At 44.0% G+C, this 22,712-nt stretch overlaps 1 protein-coding gene across 5 annotated transcripts in view; it reads right to left on the reverse strand.

The window, feature by feature from the left end:
* Positions 1-22,409, reverse strand: part of ZMYND11 (zinc finger MYND-type containing 11) — a 147,908-nt gene extending 125,499 nt beyond the window's left edge. For 3 of the 5 annotated variants that reach the window (XM_073629918.1, XM_073629917.1, XM_073629916.1), the window contains exon 1: positions 22,257-22,409. In XM_073629918.1, the coding sequence (XP_073486019.1) occupies positions 22,257-22,336 (80 nt within the window). In that variant the 5' untranslated portion in view covers positions 22,337-22,409. Of the gene's footprint in view, positions 1-19,607; positions 19,632-22,256 lie in introns of those variants that run through there. The other 2 variants (XM_073629919.1, XM_073629920.1) reach the window with 2 other exon arrangements.
* Positions 22,410-22,712: the final 303 nt, after the last annotated feature.

The raw sequence follows: 22,712 nt of genomic DNA on the forward strand, positions 1-22,712 counted from the left end.
AGGTACATGATTTTGCGTGAAGTGGTTAAGAAAAAAAAAAAGGTAATTTTAAAAATTGATGAAAGCAAAATGTCTCAAAAAAGTTGGGACAGGGCAACAAAAAGCTGGCAAAGTAAGTGGTACTAAAAGGGAAGAGCAGGAAGAACATTTTGCAACTAAGGAGTTTGGCAACAGGTCAGTAACATGACTGGAAATAAAAAGGCATCTAATGCAGGGCATACATGGGTCGAATTCTGAACGATTTTTTGATCCAAAAACAGAAATTACATGCGTTTTGTAATCCACACATGTATGACCGGCTTTAGAGAGTCAGAGTGTCTTAGAAGTAAAGATGGGCAAAGGTTCATCAAAGTATAACTAATGCCACCATTGATTTCTAAATCTAATCAACCAAGCCTTCAATTTCACCTCGTATTGCTACAAAAAAGAAATGTTGTGGCCGGGAATCTTCTTTTCTTTCCAGGTCACAGCTAATGTGCATTTCTTTTTCGATTATATTCCTCACACGATTCTCCCATCATTAGAAATTCGTTCATTTTTCCTAAAATTTCCAACATGCCTAATCACTCAAATTCGATGGCTGCATAAACACGATTTTCGAAAGAAAATTCATTCAGAATTCGACCCATGTATGGCCAGCTTTAGAGAGAGTCAGAGTGTCTCAGAAGTAAAGATAGGCAGAGGTTCATTAAAATAGAACTAAAGGCAAAACTTTTTTTTTTTGCTTTGGATAGAGTGGAGAGGGATTAGAACACCTGTCAGTTTTTATTGTCTGTGCCCCCGCGTCAGGGCGATTCCCCCTTTCCATTTGTCCTGTTTACAATTATCATTGAATGTAAAAGAAAACCCCAAATTTTGGATTGTCCCCCCGAAAAATAATAGACTGAAATCTTTCAATGGGTTCTGGTGACCTGAGGGTCCCCAAGGAATTCCTTTAATTTGCAGGGATTTCCTGTTTGACTATGGAACAGGAAGTAAAAAATTGCCTATAGCTCTATTTTAATCTATGAAAAGTTGCATCTAAAAATTGTTGAAAAATTTCAGAATAATGTTCGTCAACATAAAATTGCAAAGACTTTAAAGATATCATCATCTACCGTACATAATACCATCAAAAGATTGAGAATCTGTAGAAATCTCTGTGCGTAAGGGACAAGGCCGAAATGTTATATTGGATGCCCTGTGATCCTTGAGTCCTCCGGTGGCACTGCATTAAAAACAGACATGATTCTGTGATGGGCATCACTGCATGGGCTCAGAAAAACCTCCAAAAACCACTGTGAACACAGTTCCCCTTGCGGCATTGAAAAATGCAAGTTAAAGTGGTTGTAAACCCTTTTGTCTTACTTTTATCTATAGGTAAGCCTAGAATAAAGGCTTACCTATAGGTAGTGGAAAGATCACCTAAACGTGCGCCGTTTAGGAGGAATTTCACTTGTAGTGCGCCGAAGTCGAAGATGCATGCACTGTGAAGAAACGGACCACCGTGTCATTTCTTCCCCCAGCGTGTGCTGTGACTGACGGCTCCCACGCGCATGCAAAGAAGAAGCCATATCTGAACATGATCCAGAAACGCCAGAGTCTTTTCTGGGCCCAAGCTTATTTAAGGTGGTTTGTTGCAAAGTGGAAAACCTTTCTGTGGTGCGGCTAATTTAAATTTTACATTCTTTTTGGCAACCATGGGTGCCACGTCCTCTGGACTAAAGAGGAGAGGGACCTTCTGGCTTGTTATCAGTTCTCTGACGGTTAGCAGGTGCATTAGTGTGTAGGGAATGGGCAGCTTGCACATCTGGAAATGCACCATCAATGCTGAAAGACATATCCAGGTTTTAGAGCACCATATGCTCCCATCTATACAATGGGGTTGATTTACTTAAAGTGGATGTAAACCCAATGTCATCCTTTCTAAACTACTGGTATAGGGGTTATCTATGAGGATATACAGGCCTCCTGCATGTATCTTTACCTGTCAAATGTCTCCCCGCTGTCTGTTATTAGACCCGAAAAACTGCAGATTCTGTAGGTGGGTCTGTTGTCTGGAGCTCGGGGGGTGGAGTCGTGATGTCAGTAGTCTCCCCGCCCACCTCTACACTCCCCAGTGTATTTCTAACACAACTTCTGCTATGATCTCTAACATCCAGTGAAAAGACAGGAAAGTAACCACATGACTTCAGCATGCAAAATCATGCTGAGGTGTGGAACAGCCAATCCTTGCAGAGCTGCTGAAGAAAGGAGTGGGGGGAGGGAATTAAAAAATAATGCCTGTGTCTTAGGCTGTCACTCACAGCAAGGGAGAGTATTTGACAAAGTTTTTCTCATTTTGTCAAGAATTGTCTCACTGAACAATAAAAGAGGATTGCTCAGAGATGGATTAAGGGCTTTTTCAAACGGGGCGGATCAGTGATGATCCGCCCCGTGAACACCCGCTTACTCAGCGGAGATCGCTCCGCCGATCCCTGCTGAGCAGGAAAATGACAGGTCCATCGCAGGGCCGCTGCACACTGTGCAGCGACGGACCTGTCAGAGCGCCGCTCTCCCCTATTGGGGATCGGAATATGACGGACTGTAGAGTCCGTCGTCACCCGATCCGATAACAGATGAAAAAGTAGGGTTTTCCTCCGTTACCCTTTTCGGATCGGAGTGGGTCGGATGTCAGCGGACATGTCACCGCTGACATCCGACGCTCCATAGGGATACATGTATGTCCGTTTTTCATCCGAAAACGGAAGGATGAAAAACGGACATACGGATCCTCCGTGTGAAAGAGCCCTTACTATGTGTGGCAAGACTGGGCTCAAATGATAGGAAATCTTATACTCTACAGTATGATATAAAAAAAAAAAATTTGGGGGGGGTTTACATCTACTTTAAGGCAGATATACTGCACAATGAAAGTGCAGTTGCTCCAGAGCTAAGTAAATTAGGTAAACCTTCATTTTGCCAAGAATACCTAATAAAACACAGCATTTTTGATGCCAAATGATTGGATGATAGAAATCAGCAGCACTTCTAGAGCAACTGCACTTGCAGAGATTTTGTGGGTTCACAGTGTATTTGCCTTTAGTAAGCCAAGCCCAATGTCTTTTACAGGTAAGCCCTTGCATATTTAAGCAGGACAATGCTACTCTCCACACTGCATCTATGACATCAGCATGGCTTTATAATAGAAGAATCCAGGGGCTTAACTGACCTTCCTGCAGTCCAGACCTTTCACCAACTGAAAATATTTGGCGCATCAACGAAAAATACAACAGATGACACAGGACTGTTGAGCAGTTAGAATCCTTTATCAGGCAAGAATGGGACAACATTCCTTTCCCAAAACTCCACCAACTGGTTTCCTCTCTTCCAGGCGTTTACATAGTGCTATGAAAAGAAGAGGTGATGCTACTCCGTGGTAAACATGGCCCCACCCCAAATTTCTGATACGCATTGCTGCCATCTATAATTACCTTATTTTTTCCTAAAATGGTACATTTTCTCAGTTTAAACATTTGATGTGTTTTCTATTTTCTACAGTGAATAAAACATGGGTTTATGAGATTCGCAAATCATTGCATTCTGCTTTTATGTAGACTTTACATGGCATGGAATTGGGGTTGTACACCTATACACATTTTACAGATCAGATGCATTGATTAACCCTTACATTCCTATTGTAGCTTAAAGTGGTTGTAAACCCTCACATTATACCCAGTGAAGTGAACAGCCTCAGATGATACATAGAGATGAAACAAATCTCCCCACATAAGTTTTATATGTATATCTGCTGTCTTCAGCTTTTTATATTGTTTAGAAAGTGTTAGAATTTTCTCTTCCTGTTCCAGCAGGGGGAGGGGAGGGGAGTCTTGCCATACACTGAGACAGCTGACAGGAGGAAAGGCACACACCCCATCTCCTCATAGGCAGAGACTTGCAGAGCTGTGCTGTGAATTGACCAGCTGTCTGCTAATCTATTTATATCACCCGCCCTGACACAAATTTCAGGCTCATTTTATCACAAGTGTCAGAGAACTTGTTAGATGTTATTTTGCTAATAACAGAAGAACGGAGCAGGAGAAAGCCACGGGACTTAGAGCTTTGGCGAGAGATAAGAAAACACTGCAGATATATGTGCCCAGCTCAAATTTCATGAATCGGGTTTACATCCACTTTAAGAGATGTCGATTTAAAGTTTCTATCAAGTTGTTGCTCAGTTTTGTATTTTCGTATATATTTGCAGATGAGCGTGATTTGCCTTTGCATTTGACCCAGTAAATAGTAAAGCCTGATAACAAAGACCTTCTGTTGACAGCTGATGTAATATGAGATGCAGGGAAGCCCTCCTGAGTGAGAGGACAAGCCAACAACTCATTGATCTATGTGTGGAGAGGAGCTATTGCTTACAGAATGACCGGACATGCAGAAACACAGAAATACTACAACATGTTCAGACTACAAGAGCACCAAAGCAAAACGATTTGTATTTTGTATAAGGAACCATCAAAATCACTTGCAAGCGTCACTTCAATTTGTGCTATGAATTAATAAAGGTAGGCCCATGCAAACAGCACTTAAATGTCTCTTCTAATCACCAAAAGCCTCTTTCATTTCTGACATAGCGATTTCCTTTCTACATTTACTCATCTAATGCATAATAATACATTCTGTGGGGAAGCAGGGTGTTAGCAGTGTAAAATGTATATTTAAAGGAAAAGAGCATGGTAAAAAAATCTGCAGACTGCTGCTTTTCTTCTCCTGAAATGCTAGTTACCTGGCTTCTATTCTTTGAGTCACTAACCCAGAAAAGCATACAGATCAGTTTCCCCAAGATCAATTATTGGATTAACATGACAGCCAGGCTTTCAGTTTCCAGGGTCTGCTTACACAATCTTCTGCTCCAGATATATTTGCACTGCAGTAAGCTCTATCCTGCAATGTGGGCACAGTGCGTTACTACAACCTTTTCAATGCAAATGGGTCCCAATGAAGAAGAAATCACTCCTGCACTAAATCTGTCAACACAGCCTACCACACGACGTGTTGTGGTACGCTGTTGAGCAGGCGAGTTGCGTATGCACGATGGGGTGATATTCAAAATATCGGCAATGAACCTATAAAGTGCTATACATTACTGGTATGCGCTACAGGGTTCATTTACTAAAACTGGAGTGTGCAAAATCTGGTGCAGCTGTGCATGGCATAGCGATGGTTGTACAGACCAGTGAAAAGGCCAATCAAATAGGTCTAATAGACCGTAGAACTCTCCATAAGGCTCTGTTCACATATTCTGCGGCCGCAGCTCACAGCATGGGGTCTTGTGCGTCCCTGTTCACCAATTCAAGTGCGAATCAGGTCTGAATTTTTGTCTATATTTGCACCTGAAGTCCTGAATCAGAGCAGAAGACACACAGGACCCTTTCCAAATGCAGACCGCAGCTGCCCTGGAGCTGTGTGAACCGGCTCCATTGAGAGTCAGCCACACTCTCTCCTGTCATGCAAATTGGATGCAGGGAAACCCACATATATGTGAACCCAGCCTAAAGAGAACCGGTCACTGCTCCAGCTATCACAAGAGATGTTGTTCAACACCGCTCAACATTTGTGTTTTTTTTTTTTTATATATACATAAATGAAATACTGAAATTGTATCAATATACAATCAAACAGTGAACTGAATAGTCCATAAGGACTATTATGGAAATAAGTCCATGTTCCAAAAGAAATGAAAGCAAAGCGAAATAAAGGTGTATCTAATTCTTCTCCAGTTAAAGTGGAGTCCCACCTAGAAATGGAACTTCCGCTTATCGGATCCCCCCCTTGTGTAATATTTGGCACCATTTAAGGGGGGAGCAGATACCCGTCTAATCCAGGTATTTGCTCCCCCTTCCAGCAAAAGATCGCTGCAGTATCCGCGGCGATCTACGCCACAACCGACCCCTCCTCCATCCCCCCTGCTGTCTTCTGGGAGACACACAGGTCCCAGAAGACAGCAGGGACCATTCAGAACGTGCAGCGCAACTCGGGCACGTGCAGTAGGGAACAAGGTTGTGAAGCCACAAGGCTTCACTTCCCGATTCCCTTACTGAAGATGCTGTCGCCGCCACCCGGAGTCGAGGGATGGGTCGGCTTCGGGTGAGGACATTGCAGGTGCCCTGGACAGATAAGTGTCCTTATTTTAAAAAAGTCAGCAGCTGCCATATTTGTAGCTGCTGACTTTTATTTTATTTTCATGCAGAACTCTGCTTTAATGATATATCCCACCAGGTGGCAAACCACGTGAATTGTTAAGGAAATCCACCATACACACGTGCCCTCCACCGTAATCAAGCCTCTTACCAGATTGTTGTGATCCCCATTTACAGAGATCAAACACACGAGAAATAATGGACCCCTCCACATGTCTCTAAATGGGATAAGTATGATCCACTGGGTTTCAACATATGATATTCCCCAATACCAACGCCACAACTTCAGATCCAACTCAGAAAGCCGCCATAGAGGAAAAGGAAGACAGGCCGCACATGTCATAAATACTGTTAATACACGTTTATTGTTAAAACCACCACAAGGTACTCACATTATTCAGGACAATAAAAAGCATTCAAACCGCATTGGGCCTCGCCGACAGCCGGCATCAGCGGGCGTGAAAGATGTCACAAGTTCGTGGCCCCACCCAAATAGTTTTATGTCACAGCGCGTCGTCAGGGAAACAAACAGGAGCATAAACAAGCATTTGTGTTTTTTTTTGCTTTTGAAAATGTATATGGACTGCAAACCTTACATTTGCCATATCCTGTGAAACAAATCAGGCTAAGGCAGCTCAATATACATGCTGAAAATGGAAAGAAAATATGTGCTCTTTTAAAAGCACACATTCACTAATTTAGGTGTACTGCATTTGTCTCTGGAAATTGCTTTAACCCTTTCAATGCCCAATCCGTACGCAGTACGGACCTACAGAAGTGTGCAGGTGGCCAAGTCAGTACAGCGTACAGACCTCGTTTCTCCCTCTCCTATAAGCTTATGGTCACTTATACCCTTCACCCCCCCTTCTTCCCCCCCCTCCACCCGATCCTACCCCCCCTCAAACCGAACCCCCGCAGCCACCATCATAAGCCGGCTACCGCCAGCTTCAGGTGCTGCTTGGGGGGACGAAACACCTGGGTCAAATCACCCCCCCCATACTTCATGATTGGCCAGGAGGAGAAGCTGGAAGACAATAGCGAATATTAATTCGCTATTGTCACAAGTTGGTGGGTTCGGGGTGCAATGCTCTGCGCCCCGAGCCCAACCTTTTTTAAGCCAATTAGAGCCTCAGGCTCTAATCATGTAGCTTGAAAAAAAAAAACCAAAAAAACAAAAAACAAACTCATGCAAACGTATGAGTCCAGCACCCTGCAGGGGGCGGCGCCCCAGCATCCCTAATGGACCGGCCACTCCTGGTAAGACCACTTTCACATGGAGCAGACTCTGTCAAGCAGATTTGCCTGCTCAGCGGGGGATCTGTCTGCTGATCCCTGCTGAGCAGGCGGATGACAGGTCCATGTCAGCTCCACTAATGCAGAGTGGACACGGACACAGCTCGCTCTTCTCTATGGGGCAGTCGGATGGAAACGGACCGCCTGTCCAGTTCCATCGGATACCATCTGCTAGATGGATGGGGAATGGGATCCCCATCCCTCTGTTTTTAGCGGACTGGACTTGATCAGATGCAGATGGGTGTAAACAGACACATGTCCATTTACATCAGCCTCTATAGAGAACAATGGGTGGTCCGATTGGGCCCGCCTAAAAAACGGATAGACAGATCTGATCGGTCTGCTTGTGTGAAAGGGGCCTGAGGCCTTGTTCACACAGGGCATACACAGCGTACCTTTACAGGGATGCACAGGTGTTCCATGCATCTCTGTACAGACAGTCCCATTGATTGTCATTTGGGATGCAGCAACTGCACAAACATAGCCGTTGCTCCCAATTTTACATCCATGTAGGTCCACATGCATGTCCCTGAGCACACACGGTCTGCGTTTGGGGTCATGTACCCACACCCACACGGACGTCAGATTGGGAACAGCAGCTATGCCTGTGCAGCCATTGCATCCCAATTTACATAAATGGGACTGCCTGTACAGGGATGCATGGAACACCTGTGTATCCCTGTGCGGTTAAACATGACCCTCCATGGGCGTACACTTTAGTATGCCACATGTGAACAATGCTTTAGTAGCAATTTAGCAGGAATTTGTAAGTTATGTTGTGTTTATGTGCACTATTAATGGTTTCAGTGTATTTTTAGCGAAAATATTGTTTTGATAAACATTTGTGCAAATATCGTGCTGCCTTAAAAATCAGTAGAACCTTCTTTTTAATCTACTGGCCATGTGCTTTCAGAAAATATATGGTTGGGGGGGGGGGGGGTCTTTTACAAATTCTGAAAGCTGTAAGTGAAAAAGGAAAACCTCCAGATTTTCTAAAGCGTTTATGTACCTCCGATTTTCACTATTTCTCAAAAAGGCGCAATTTAAATATTACAAATATTTGTTATTTATCAACTCCATACAGGTTAAACTTTTATATTTAGTAGGGATTTAGCAGGAATTTTGTAAAATTAGCTGTGTTTTTATCTGCTAATAATGGTTTTAGTGTATTTTTTGCAAATATATTGGTTTGATAAACATTTGCGCAAATACCGCAGGGTCTAAAAAAAAAAAAAAAAAATCAATAGCACCTTCTTTTTAGTCTAGAGGTCATAGGCTTTCAAAAAATATATATGGTTTTGGGGATCTTTCACAAATTCTGAAAGCTGTAAGGGAAAAAATGAAAACCTTCAGATTTTTTGAGAAATTTGGATATTTTCATTTTTGCGTACGTTCAATTTTCACCATTTCGGAAAAAGGCGCAATTTAACAGTTACAAATATTTGTTATTTATTAACACAATACAGGTTAAGCTTTTATATTTAGTAGGAATTTTGTAAAATTTACTGTGTGTTTTATCTGCTAATAGTTTGTGTATTTGTTGCAAATATGTTGGTTTGATAAACATTTGCGCAAACACCGCAGGGTCTAAAAATAAAATCAGTAGCACCTTCTTTTTATTCTACTTATCATGTGCTTTCAGAAAATATATGGTTTGGAGGGTCTTTGACAAACTCTGAAAGTTAAGTGAAAAATAATAAAGCAAAGGAAAAATTGCAAAAACTGCCTGGCCACCTGAGTGTACAAAATATAGCACGGTGCCTGGCAGCGAAAGGGCTAAAACAGGGTGGATTTGATTTAAACCCCATTTTTTTTTTTTTTTTTTTTTTTATGCCATAATGTAGAGTATAAGATTTCCTATCATTTAGGCCCAGCCTTAATCCAGCTCTGAGCAATCCTCTTTTATTGTTCAGTGAGATAAAACTTGACAAACAGAGAAAAACTTTGTCAAATCCTCCCCCTTGCTGTGAGTGACAGGTGATTTACATATCTTGTGCACTAGCCTAAGACATGCATTATTTTTTAATTCCCACCCCCACTGCTTTCTTCAGCAGCTCTGCAAGGATTGGCTGTTCCACACCTCACCATGATTTGGCATGCTGAAGTCATGTGGTTACTTTTCTGTCTTTTCACTGGATGTTAGAGATCATAGCAGAAGTTCAGTGTAAGAAATACACAGGAGAAAATGAATATTGACAAGGGGAGTGTAGAGGTGGGTGGGGAGTCTGACATCACGACTCCACCCACCAAGCTCCAGACAACAGGCCCACCCACAGAATCTGCAGTTTTTCGGGTCTAATAACAGACAGAGGGGAGACATTTGACAGGTAGATACATGCAGGAGGCCTGTATATCCTTATAGATAACCCCTATGGCACTAGTTTAGAAAGGATGACATTGGGCTTACATCCACTTTAAATCATAATTTTTAAAAGAGCAACTGTCATCTCTGTCCCACAGTGCTTCCTCATCTGACCCGCTGTTGACTCACCGACAGTCCTATTCACTTTAATAGGATGGCTGGTGATGCGGCAGTGACACAAAAAGGTGAGGGACGTGGTGGCAGCAGGTGAGTGGATGCCCTCTAACAGGCGCTGCCATGATGGATCTGAAATGACAGGTGCTCTTTAAATGTAAGGACTTATTCTTGCTGGTAGTTAGAATCTTTAATATTTGCAAACAAAATGAAGGTTTCCTATTTAGAATAATAAGCTGTCAGGTTAGTAAAACAGCGATATATCAGAACTGATTCAATCATACAGTTTGTCTTGTACAAAGTTTTGCAAAACAATGGGATAAAGGAATATTCCTGAACTTTGTTTTATCTCATGGTTACTGTGAAATTGTGTGAATGCATCAATGCAGAGCATGTTATCTCAGCATGCAGAGATTGGATTCATTGAATGAGTTTACCAAAAATGTAAATATTGCAGAATATACAGCCTCATGCTACCTAACTAAGCATCATTTCATGCTGAATAAACTAAATGATTAATGTATCTTAATTACTATCTATAGATAGATTTTTACTCCAAAAGCATTTTATTAAAATAAATTTGATAAAAAAAAAAAAAAAAAAAAAAAAAAAAATCGAAAAATACGATTTAAAAAGGAAAAAAAAAAATCAGATTTTTGAAAAAAAAAAAAAAAAAAAAAAATCATTGATTCTTATTCACCCTGCTTTAAAATGTTAACTATGCAGCGCCATGAATATTACCAAGCAGCCCGACATAAAATAGAGACAACTTGCTTGGTTGTGTCCATTTATCTACACCAGGGGTCTCAAACTGGCGGCCCTCCAGCTGTTGCAAAACTACAAGTCCCATGAGGCATTGCAAGGCTGACAGTTACAAGAATGACTCCTACAGGCAGAGGCATGATGGGACTTGTAGTTTCGCAACAGCTGGAGAGCCACCAGTTTGAGACCCCTGATCTACACACTTCCAACCAATGCTTTTGATACTGAAGATTGCAGTGACACACCACAGCAGGTAAATCAGGAAGGCTGAATTGTGACACAAATGTAGACAGATAACATACAATTTGAAAGACAAACATCATCTATTTTTCTTTATTCATGTCATGTAAGGTCTGTTCTGTATTATCCCACCAGCACAATTGCCGACTGCCTAACTGGGAATGTACGTCATGATTTTGATGTTAAATACTATCATTATGGCACCAGCTAGCTGCCATAACCTAGTATCGTTTTTTTCTCTTAGGCGGCCAGCTTTTAGATAAAAGTGATCACTTTTATAGATGGTGGGAGAGGTGCCGCCTTCCGTCCTTCCTGGTCAATTCCAAGTTTACTGGAGCCGCCTGTAAACCCGGAACCAACCCGATGCAGCCAAAGGCTAGGCAGGAAGTCGAGTGAGGGCTCTATGCCCTTGGAGGACCGAAGCAACATTAAACGTCACTTCCGTTTTTTTCCTTTTGCTTTTAAGGGTAAATGAGATATCTGGGGTATTTTCTTAATAAAGAGGACCTGTCATGCTTATTTCTATTACAAGGGATGTTTACAAGGGACAGCATAAAAATGAAATAAATACATTTAAAGCATCCCATCCCTCTGTGTTTGCGTGCAAAAGTAAATGCATATGCAATTTAAAGCGCTGCCTATGAAGATTTCTAAGTGCCTTCGTTTGTCGCCATTCCACGAGCATGCGCAATTTGAAAGCGTGACATTTTAGGCTCGATTCGCATCTATACATGTTACGTTTGAGCATCTCTGCAGTGCTTTTGCTGTGCTTTCTGCTTTTAACCGTGTTTTTACCGCGATTTGTGTCTTTTTTTTTACATTCACTGTATATAGCTGGTTGCTAAGGAGCAGGTCGGGAAGCCGGCCGCCGCATCCTTAGCAACGGATGAGTCATCAGCTGTAAAAAAAAAAAAAAAATTGGCATAAAGCCCCCCCAGGTCTATACCAGGCCCTTCGGTCTGGTATGAATTTGGAGGGGACAGCTCTATGCCAAAAAAACAAAATTATATATAAAATAAATGCCGTGGGGGCCCCCAGATCCCTGTCCCACCGCTGTGTAAATGGGTATTGGGTACATCGTACACCTACCCATTCACCAAAAAAGTAGTGAAACGTAAAAAAAAAACCACAAGAGCCGTTTTTTTGACAAGTCCTTTATTAAAAAAAAAAATAGCTCTGTCTCCTACCCGAGCTGTCTCTTCCTGATGTCATCTCTCCCGAAGCTGTCTTCTTCCTTGCCACTGGTTACCTGCTAAAAATAAAAAAGTCCACTCTTGTCATGATGCTGTCTTCCTCCATTGTGACGTCCCCCGCTGTCTGGAATGTCTTATGCAGTCATGGGACATGGCCATCTGATGACGTCACCTGGAGAGCCTTAGCGAGTAACCGGCATTGAGGAAGAAGACTGCTCGGGGGGAAGACAGAGCTATTTTTTTTTTAAATAAAGGACCTGTTCACATAAATCTTTGTTCGATCTCCATGCCACTGAAGACCCTCTGTTCTTAGCAAGAGAGACTTGCAAGTTACCTTTACTGATCCCCAAAAGGAGAGAATACTTTTTTTTGCACAGAAATCCTCCCTATGCAGTAGGTACTAGGAAACCACGTACAAAATTATGACACGTTGGTATAGAACCCCATTAGTTCTAGATATTCCCTCTTCAGACAGATCTTTGCTGGCTTTGTGGCCTCCATTCGGGTACCCTTCTACATATTTTTTGGGAGTGTCCTACGCTTGCCACTTTCTGGCAAACAGTGCTTAAGCTTACACATAAGTTCACAGACATTTCATTACAAGATAACCCAGCTGCTGTCCTGCTTAACCTCACCCCATTGTCAAGGAAACGTTACCACAAATCCCCTCAAATACCTCCTTAATGCTGAACGGGCTTGCATTGCGCCTCTGTGGAAGCAACAGTCTGCCCCAACGATGGCTCAGTGCTTCGCAAGAGTGAAGGATATAGAGCAAATGGAAGATCTGACCTCGGATCTGCAGGATAAGTCAGAGGAACACAAGTCCAGATGGCATCACCGGGACCTCTTCCGCTTCTCTGATGAATTCCTCCAATAAACCTAATTAAGATTCTTTGTCAGAGGTTCCCACTGCTGGACTGATGCTGCTGATGCCTTCTCCCGGGAGGTGACCCCTCCATCACTCCACCACCCTTTTTCTTTTCTTTTTTCTTCCCCTCTTATCTCTCCCCCTCACTCTTTCTTCTGCTTCTTTTCAAATAAATAGATGAAAATATGGTGTGTACAGGATAGCATTCTCTACCCTATTTTAGACTTCCCTCTATGATGTGATGGATTTCCCTGTCAATTTAGGTATATCCCGCCTCGGACAGGTTCGCCTTCGGTACAGCCTGCTCGAGAGATTTCATACATGTAGATAATAATGTTTTGTATTTCTTATTGCCTTCCAGATTCTGATAAGCCCCCCGCCCACAGACCCTGACAACCACCGGCCAGGGTGGGCCTTGTCCCATTCAACAAAAAGCACCGCCATGTTGAGGGCATGCTGTCTGGTATGGTTGAGGGGGGGGGCACTGGCTCGTCTCCTCCTTTCCTGACCTGCTGTGCTGCATGCTTGGATAAGGGTCTAGTATGGATTTTGGGTGGGGAACCCACGCCATTTTTTTTTTTTTTTAATTAAAAAAAAAAAAAATTGGCGTGTGGGTGTCCCCTCCAAATCCATACCAGACCGAAGAACCTGGTATGGACTGGGGGGACCCCACGCCATTTTTTTCATGAATCTGCCCCTAACAGCTGATGACTCGCCCATTGCTAAGGATGCAGCGGCCAGCTTCCCGCCATGCTCCTAAACAACCAGCTATATATAGTGAATGTAAAAAAAATAAAGGAAAAACAAACAAAAAAAAGACAAATTGCAAAATGCAAATAGTGGTAAAATCGGGGTAAAGACACAGAACTTATGTTTTGGATGCATTTTGCAGGAAAAAAAGTCCCCGAACCTTTCCAAAAAACGCAGAGGCACAAAAATGCATTGATGTGAACGTGTTTCATAGGAACCCATGTTAAAAAAAATTCCCTGCAAAATGCAAAAAGCATCAAAAAACGTATTAGTGTGAATCAAACCTTGTGTATCTATGTACTCGGCCCAACATCACCTTTCACATTAAACCAAAAAAATTGGGCTAAATTTACTTTTTTTCCCTTTTAATTTTTTATTAAAGTGTTTTTTCCCCCCAAAAGCCTGCTGATGCCGGCTGTTTGAAAGACCACTGCGCAAATACAGTGTGACTTAAACAATATTGCAACGGCCACCATTTTATTATCTAGGGTCTCTGCTTAAAAAAAAAAAAAAAAAAAAAGAAGAAATATATGTTTGGGGCTTCCAAGTAATTTTCTAGCAAAAAATACAGAATTTTTACTTGTAAACAACAAATGTCAGATAAAGGCCTGATCTTTAAGTGGTTAAAGAGACCCTGGATCCCCCTTTTCTCCACCTTAAAATATCAATTTTTTGGTCTTCGATGGCCCCAAAGAACACTTCTTCCTTGTGTGGCAAAACAATGTAAAGTGCAGCTGGATGTCCATCTTTTTGTATGACTTCAGCAGCACATGGCAGACTTTAAATCTCAGCACCACATATGTATGCTGGAGGGAGGCTTAGGCCATAGAGGAGTCAAAAAGCAAACAAAAATTCTTGTTGATCGTCAGGTCGCTCATTTTTCGTGCCGTTAGTGTGCCAGCTGCGATAAATGATTTTTATGCCACCAACCAAACTGCCTGATCCAATATGCTTGATTTGTTTAAAGAAAAACAAAGCAAATGACGACACAATTGTATATGCCATTTTCGTCTCTCAATCGACAGAACGTACGGTTTTCAGCTTGTCTATGGCTGGCTTTATGGCGGGCAACACAGTGATGTAGTGGTTAGCACTTTTACCTAGCAGCAAAAAGGGTCACTGGTTTGAATCCCGAGCACGATACCATCTGCCTAGAGTTTGTATGTTCTCCCTTTGTTTCCTCCCTCCGGGTACTCCGGTTTCCTCCCACACTCTAAAGACATTCTGGTAGGGTAATTGGATCCTGTCTAAATTGGCCCTAGTATGTATGAATATGTGTTAGGGACCTTAGGTTGTAAGCTCCTTGAGGGTAGGGTAGACTGCGTAAATTGACGGCGCTATATAAGTACCTGTAATAATAATAATAATTTAGGAACATGCTGCCGCCACAGTGCTGGTTGACATAGAAACCTAGAGTGACAGTGAGGCACTGAGGTAGGGCAGGGGTGAGAGTAATACCCCTGCTCAATGGATAGGAACTGGTTACTGGATAAGGGAAGAGGAGTTGGAATTAGTCCTGGTCACAGGAGTAGGTACAGAGGTGACTGGAGGTTGGGGAGGTTATTACTTTTTAAGAATATTTAAAAAAAAAAAAAAAAAGTGAACTAACCCTTTATACCATCCTGCAAGCCTACTCACAAAAAACTGGAGTGGGTATGGGGCAACCATTGGATTATTTAAAAAGCAGCAGTGATCAATGCCGGTTCAGTGCTTGCTTTTTACTACCACAATGTGAATAGAGAGTTAGTACTTATAACAATGCAAGCAGTCTCCAATAAACACCAAACTTTCCATTCCTTCTTGAATATGTGTTTAACCACTTCAATACCGGGCACTTCCCCCCTTCCTGTCCAGCACAATTTTCAGCTTTCAACGCTGTTGCACTTTGAATGACAATTGCGTGGTCATGCAACACTGTACCCAAAATTGTTATCATTTTCTTCCTACAAATAGAGCTTTCTTTTAATGGTATTTGATCACCACTGCGGTTTTTATTTTTCGCACTATAAAAAAAAAAAAAAAAAAAAAAACTGATGGGCACAGATAGGTGGCACTGGATAGGCAGCACTGATGAGGAGCTACTGACAGGCATGTCTGAGCGGCATCTGAAGGGCCCTGGCAGGCATTACTGATGGGGCACTGGCATGCGTTTATTATGGGGCACAGGCTGGCAGGTGATGGGCACATATGATGGGGGCTGCACTGATAATCAATGTGCTGATTATCAGTGCAGACCCCCCCTCTGACAGGGAGAGCCACCGATCGGCTCTCCCTGTCAGCGTGAATCGGGGAAAGCCGTTTATCGGTACTTCCTGGTTCACGCGAATGATCAGCTGTGATTGGTCACAGCTGATCACGTGGTAAGAAGCCTCTGTCAGAGGCTCCATACCACGATCGGAGTTGTGGTGTGTCAGACTGACACACAGCACCTCCGATCGCCGTGCGCCAGCTTGTTATCCCGATCACGTCATATGATGTATGAACAGGATAACTAAACCACTTTGCTGCCGTCATATTGCTATATGGCAAGTGGTTAAAGTAAAACCATATAATGAAAATACATAGACTGCCACTGCCACCATTTTTCTATCTTAATATGTTTCTAAAGGTGCTATTGGCATGAAATTTTCACCACATGTCAGTAACAACCCAAAACTAATAAGTTCAGAAATTAAAGTGGAGGTTTGCTGAAAAAAAAAAAAAGCCAGCAGCTACAAATACTGCAGCTGCTGACTTTTAACATATGGACACTTACCTGTCCAGAGAGCCCGCGGTGTCGGCAGCCGAAGCCGATCCGTCCTTCGGCTCTCGGCTGCTGCCGCCCCCATCCTCGGTAAGGGAATAAGTGAAGCCGTGCGGCTTCACTTCCTGGTTCCCTACTGCGCATGCGCGAGCCGCGCGTCCTCACAGGTCCCTGCTGTATTCTGTGTCTCACAGAATACAGCGGGGGAGGACGGGGTAGGCAGCAGAAGTGGCGTAGGCCACCGCAATCACCGCGGTGATCTATGCCAGGAAGTGGGAGCAAATACCTGTATTAGACAGGTATCTGCTCCCTCCTCCCCCCTGAAAGGTGCCAAATGTGACACCGGAGGGGGGGAGGAATCCAAAAAGTGGAAGTTCCATTTTTGGGTGGAACTGCACTTTAAGTTATGTGTAATAAAATGGAATGACACAGGGAAAAGGTATTGAACACATGAAGAAAGGGAGGTGCAAAAAGGCATGGAAAGCCAAGACACCAGTTGAAATCTATCAGTAATTAGGAAGCAATCCTGCCCCTTGTCAGTTCAAATGGAGTCTTAACTGATGGCCTATAAAAAGGTGTCTCATTACCAAGGTGTCACTCAAAAAACCTCTCACGATTGGTAAAAGCAAAGCGCTCTCTCAAGACCTTTGCAACTTTATTGTTGGAAAATATACTGTTATTATTGGTTACAGTAGGATAGCTAAACTTCTGAATGTTCCAGTGAGCACTGTTTGGGCCAAAATCCGGAAGTGGAAAGAACATAATTTCACCATAAACCGGCCACGACCAGGTGCTTCTCACAAGAATTCTGACAGAGGGGTAAAAGGAATTATCAGAAGACCTGGAATTAGCAGGTACAATTGTTTCAAAGAAAACAATAAGTAATGCACTCAACTGCCATGGCCTGTATGCACGCTTACCACACAAGACTCCATTGCTAAAGAAAAAGCATGTTGAAGCTCATTTAAAGTTTGCTGCATAACATTTAGACAAGCCTGTGAAATACTGGGAGAATATAGTCTGGTCATATGAGGACAAAATTGAACCCTTTGGATGCCAAAATACACACCATGCTTGGAGGTCAAATGGCACTGCACATCACCCCAAAAACACCCCCATACCAACAGTCAAGTTTGGAGGTGGGAACATCTTGGTGTGGGGTTGTTTTTCAGCAAACGATAGTGGCAAACTTCATGTCATTGAAGGAAGGACGGATGGGAAAATGTACCAAGACAGAAATATTGATAAAAATCTGCTGCCATCTATCAGGATGATGAAGATGAAACAAGGGTGGACATTTCAGCAAGACAATGATCCCAAATACAAAGCCAAGGAAACTCTCGATTGGTTCTAAAGAAAGAAAATAAAGCTGCTAGAATGGCCCAGTCAATCACCTGACTTTAATCCAATAGAAAATCTATGGAAAGAACTAAAGATCAGAGTCCTTCAAGATTTGAAATGAGGAAAAACAGAAAAACAGAGCGCTAAAATAAATACATAGAGCAGCTACATACGATGTGACAAACAACAATGAATAATGTGAATAAAAAATGTAGCGCATAAACGTGGTAAATGTTCTCCACAAAACACCTCAATGGTGAAAATCGTGTGTGATTAATATCAAAGGCAAAACAAAAATATAAGTGAAGAAGAAGTCCATATAAATGAACTTGGAACACATAAATGTCTCTGCAGATGTGTATAAACAGAACTACTGGCTGTGGGAAAGTTCGTGATGTAAATAAAAACTGGGTGGGTCAACACATGGATGCGACTTCCGTCTAGGATTCCAACAAGGTAAGACAATAATAAGCTGGACTCTTACCAGATCTCGTGGACTCCCCTGTCGTATGACATGGAGTCATGTAAGCGTTTCACCACACCAGGTCTGTAGATCGATATCCAGATCAACAAGGGTCATAAGTGTCGATTCCCCAGGTTCTCACGGGATCATCAAACAAATCCTTGTAGTGAATATAAGCGAAGTTCTGGCGACTGAAGTGTATGATGTATAGCCAGGATATGATGTATATGATGTATAGCCAGGATATACTTCTACTGGGAATGCCCCAGTAAAGACCTATGGGTCGAAACATGTCGGGCTTATTTACCTTCTCTTAGGTTGCCCCATATATATATTTTTTATTCTGTGATCACTTTGTTTTTATGTATCTTGTTTTATTACAATAAAAAGATACCACCGTTTTATCTGCACTATGGAGAAGCTCTTTTTTTCTTTCCACATATGATTGGGAGAGGATTAATATAGCCCAACCTGGCTATACATCATACACTTCAGTCGCCAGAACTTCGCTTATATTCACTACAAGGATTCGTTTGATGATCCCGTGAGAACCTGGGGAATCGACACTTATGACCCTTGTTGATCCGGATATCGATCTACAGGCCTGGTGTGGTGAAACGCTTACATGACTCCATGTCATACGACAGGGGAGTCCACGAGATCTGGTAAGAGTCCAGCTTATTATTGTCTTACCTTGTTGGAATCCTAGAGGGAAGTCGCATCCATGTGTTGACCCACTCAGTTTTTATTTACATCATAAACTTTCCCACAGCCAGTATTTCTGTTTATACACATCTGCAGAGACATTTATGTGTTCCAAGTTCATTTATATGGACTTCTTCTTCACTTATATTTTTGTTTGCCTTTGATATTAATCACACACGATTTTCACCATTGAGGTGTTTTGTGGAGAACTTCAAGATTTGAAGACTGTGTGGAAGAATGGGCCAAAATTACACCTGACTAATGCATGTGACTAGTTTCTCTATACAGGAGGCATCTTGAAGCTCATTACCAACAAAGGATTTTGTACGAAGTATTAAATACATTTCAGTTAGCGTGTTCAATGCATTTTCTCTGTATCATTCCATTTTATTACACATAACTTCATTTTTGAACGTATTTGTTTGGGTTTCTTTGTATGTATGGATTGCATGGGTTGTTACCGACATGTGGTGAAAATTTCATGTCAATAGCACCTTAAGAAATATATTTACCTTGAAAAATGGTGACGTGTTCAATACTTATTTTACTTGCTGTATATTCAGAACATGTCTGTATATAGGGAGGTTTCCTTCCTCTTTTGCTCACCTTTCTCCTAGCAGCGAACTGCACTCTCTCAGCATTTGTAAAATTCCCAAGAGTAAAGTCTAAATCCAGGATGGTGCAGCTTTGCATCATCACTTGCCACGTTATGGCTGAAAGAGTAAGGAACAGCAATGGAAAGCACAGAACTGGTATTGCTAAAACACTACAAATACAATGTATTGGTAAATTGGGCATGGCAAGCATTCCTGCTGCACCCCTAGACCTGTTTGGCTTTGGGTCAGCACAGAACAAATCATATTCAGAGGGTTAAAATATATAAATATGTGGCGCTAGCAAACCTAATCAATAAAAATCAGTGAATCTTCAATAATAAATGCTAAAATGTGAAAATCTAACCATCAGGCAGTGATAACCTAAAATCAAAGGCAATGATGAAGCCTAAATGTGCAAATTAAAGCAAAGAGATCACCACAATATTAACTTCAAAGTGCAAACAATAAAATAAATGACCAATAAGTATCCTGAAAAAATGTGCACATTTAGGCTTCATCATTGCCTTAGATTTTAGGTTATCACTGCCTGGTGGTTGGATTTTCGCATTTATTATTGAAGATTCACTGATTTTTATCGATTAGGTTTGCTAGCGCCACATATTTATATATTTTTTTGTATTTGCAGTGTGGGAACACTTGTTTATGTTGGCAGCTTCTCTTTTTACCTTTAGTAGTATTTATGTGGTTTTGCGCATTAGTTTACCCCCATATTAATTTGTATTTTGGGTTCCCTGTAATCTTCTCATCTTTACCTCAAATGTCAATCTTACTTAGGGCACTTTCACACTGGAACAGGGGGAGGGGCAACGGCTGTAAAGCGCCGCTAGTTTTAGCTGCGCTTTACTGTCGTTTTAGCGGCACTTATCGGCCGCTAGCGGGGAGCTTTTAACACCCGGTAGTGGCCGAAAAAAGGCTTAAAAGCGCCCGCAAAGCACCGCTGCCGAAGCCATTGTTTTCAATGGCAGGGGAGTTTTGCCATATTCACCGCTCCCACAACCCCCAAAGATGCTGCTTGCAGGGCTTTTTTCCCATTCTGCAAGCGCACCGCTCCAGTGTGAAAGCACTCGGACTTTTACACTGGAGCTGCAGGGGAGGCGTTTTTCAGGCGCTGTTTTTAGCCCTTTAGTGCCTGAAAAACGCCTTAGTGTGAAAGCAGCCATGCTGTACCTGGCACAGTGAAATGACCAATTTTCACTCTTTTCTTGAATCCTGCTTTTTATTTTCTGTATTCAGGGCTCATGCACAGGACATTTTGTAAACTCTCCTAGATGCCTTTCTCCTAGCAGCATTTTGGCAAAATATAAAACAAAAAAAAAACCCCACGCCCCACAATGTAAAAGCGTGTAACGCATTTAGCCATGTATTCATTTTCTTGACCAGAATAAATAATATATTCTGGCCACTGAAATGAACAAACCCTCAAGCACTAAATGCGTCTAACATTAATGCAAATTTAGAAGCGTCAATCGTTCTTTTTCTGCCCAAACTCTGCTGCTCCTGGACGCACTGGCAGTGGGTTTTTTTTCCTGCCACTAAACGCTGCCTCCCCCCGTGCCACGGGCACCACTGCATCACCCCTCCATGCCAAGGGAACCACCGCAGCCTCCCCCCCGTGCCAAGGGAACCACCGCTGCCTCCCCCCGTGCCAAGGGTACCCCCACAGCTTCCCCCCATGCGGGGGGCATCACCGCAGCCTCCCCCCGTGCCAAGGGAACCAACGCAGCCTCCCCCCGTGCCAAGGGAACCACCGCAGCCCCCCCCCCGTGCCAAGGGTACCACCGCTGCCTCCCCCCGTGCCAAGGGTACCCCCACAGCTTCCCCCCATGCGGGGGGCATCACCGCAGCCTCCCCCCGTGCCAAGGGAACCAACGCAGCCTCCCCCCCGTGCCAAGGGAACCACCGCTGCCTCCCCCCGTGCCAAGGGTACCCCCACAGCTTCCCCCCATGCGGGGGGCATCACCGCAGCCTCCCCCCGTGCCAAGGGAACCACCGCAGCCTCCCCCCGTGCCAAGGGAACCACCGCAGCCTCCCCCCGTGCCAAGGGAACCAACGCAGCCTCCCCCCGTGCCAAGGGAACCACCGCAGCCTCCCCCGTGCCAAGGGAACCACCGCAGCCTCCCCCCGTGCCAAGGGAACCACCGCAGCCTCCCCCCGTGCCAAGGGAACCAACGCAGCCTCCCCCCGTGCCAAGGGAACCAACGCAGCCTCCCCCCGTGCCAAGGGAACCACCGCAGCCTCCCTCGTGCCAAGGGAACCACCGCAGCCTCCCCCCGTGCCAAGGGAACCACCGCAGCCTCCCCCGTGCCAAGGGAACCACCACAGCCTCCCCCCGTGCCAAGGGAACCACCGCAGCCTCCTCCCGTGCCAAGGGCAACTCAACCAACTCCATGCAGTGTCAGCACAGCCTCCTCCATGCACCTGTAATTATTGCACACACAGTACAGTCTATAGGAAATGAGATGTCCCTGCCTGTCCATGGTAAGTCTATGGGGCGTCACCACAGGCGGGTGTCAGCCGGCCCCTCACACACAGCTCCCCCCACTATACCGGGGCCGGTGAGGAAATGCCCGACCGAGCAGGGAGGGGGGAGGGCAGGAAACGGGGGCCGCAGCGACGCAGCGCCGGTCCACTCACTTACCTGGGCAGGATCGGATGATGACTGGCCGCTGCGTCCGACCAATGGCAGCGCTCAATCTGCTTCTCCCCGCGCACGCTCATTGGCCGATCACACTTCGCTGGATCGCCGACGTAGGGCGGGACGTCACGCACATGCGCAGAGGCAGCAGACGGAGAGGCAGGGAAGTGCGGCGGTGTCCGGCCTGGGCCGCCATGGCGGTGTGAGGCGGGGAGCGGGCGCGGGGAGTTCGCTGAAGCCGGTTGGTGTGGGGCGGGGCATGCTGGCACTTGTAGTGTCGCCGGGAGTAGCGGACGCCTCACAGGCAGGAGAGGGGTGTGGGGCCGGGTTCTGTGTCTCTGAGAGTGTCCCGGCATGACCTACCAGTCACTGGATTGGTCAGAGAGAGAGGTGAGGGAGTCTGGAAATGCCGCTTCCCTGACAGCTATACCTGTGCCGGGTGTGAGCACACAGGGTCTG

Source organism: Aquarana catesbeiana, linkage group LG05 (genome assembly GCF_042186555.1).
Source record: "Aquarana catesbeiana isolate 2022-GZ linkage group LG05, ASM4218655v1, whole genome shotgun sequence".
Lineage (NCBI taxonomy): Eukaryota > Metazoa > Chordata > Amphibia > Anura > Ranidae > Aquarana > Aquarana catesbeiana.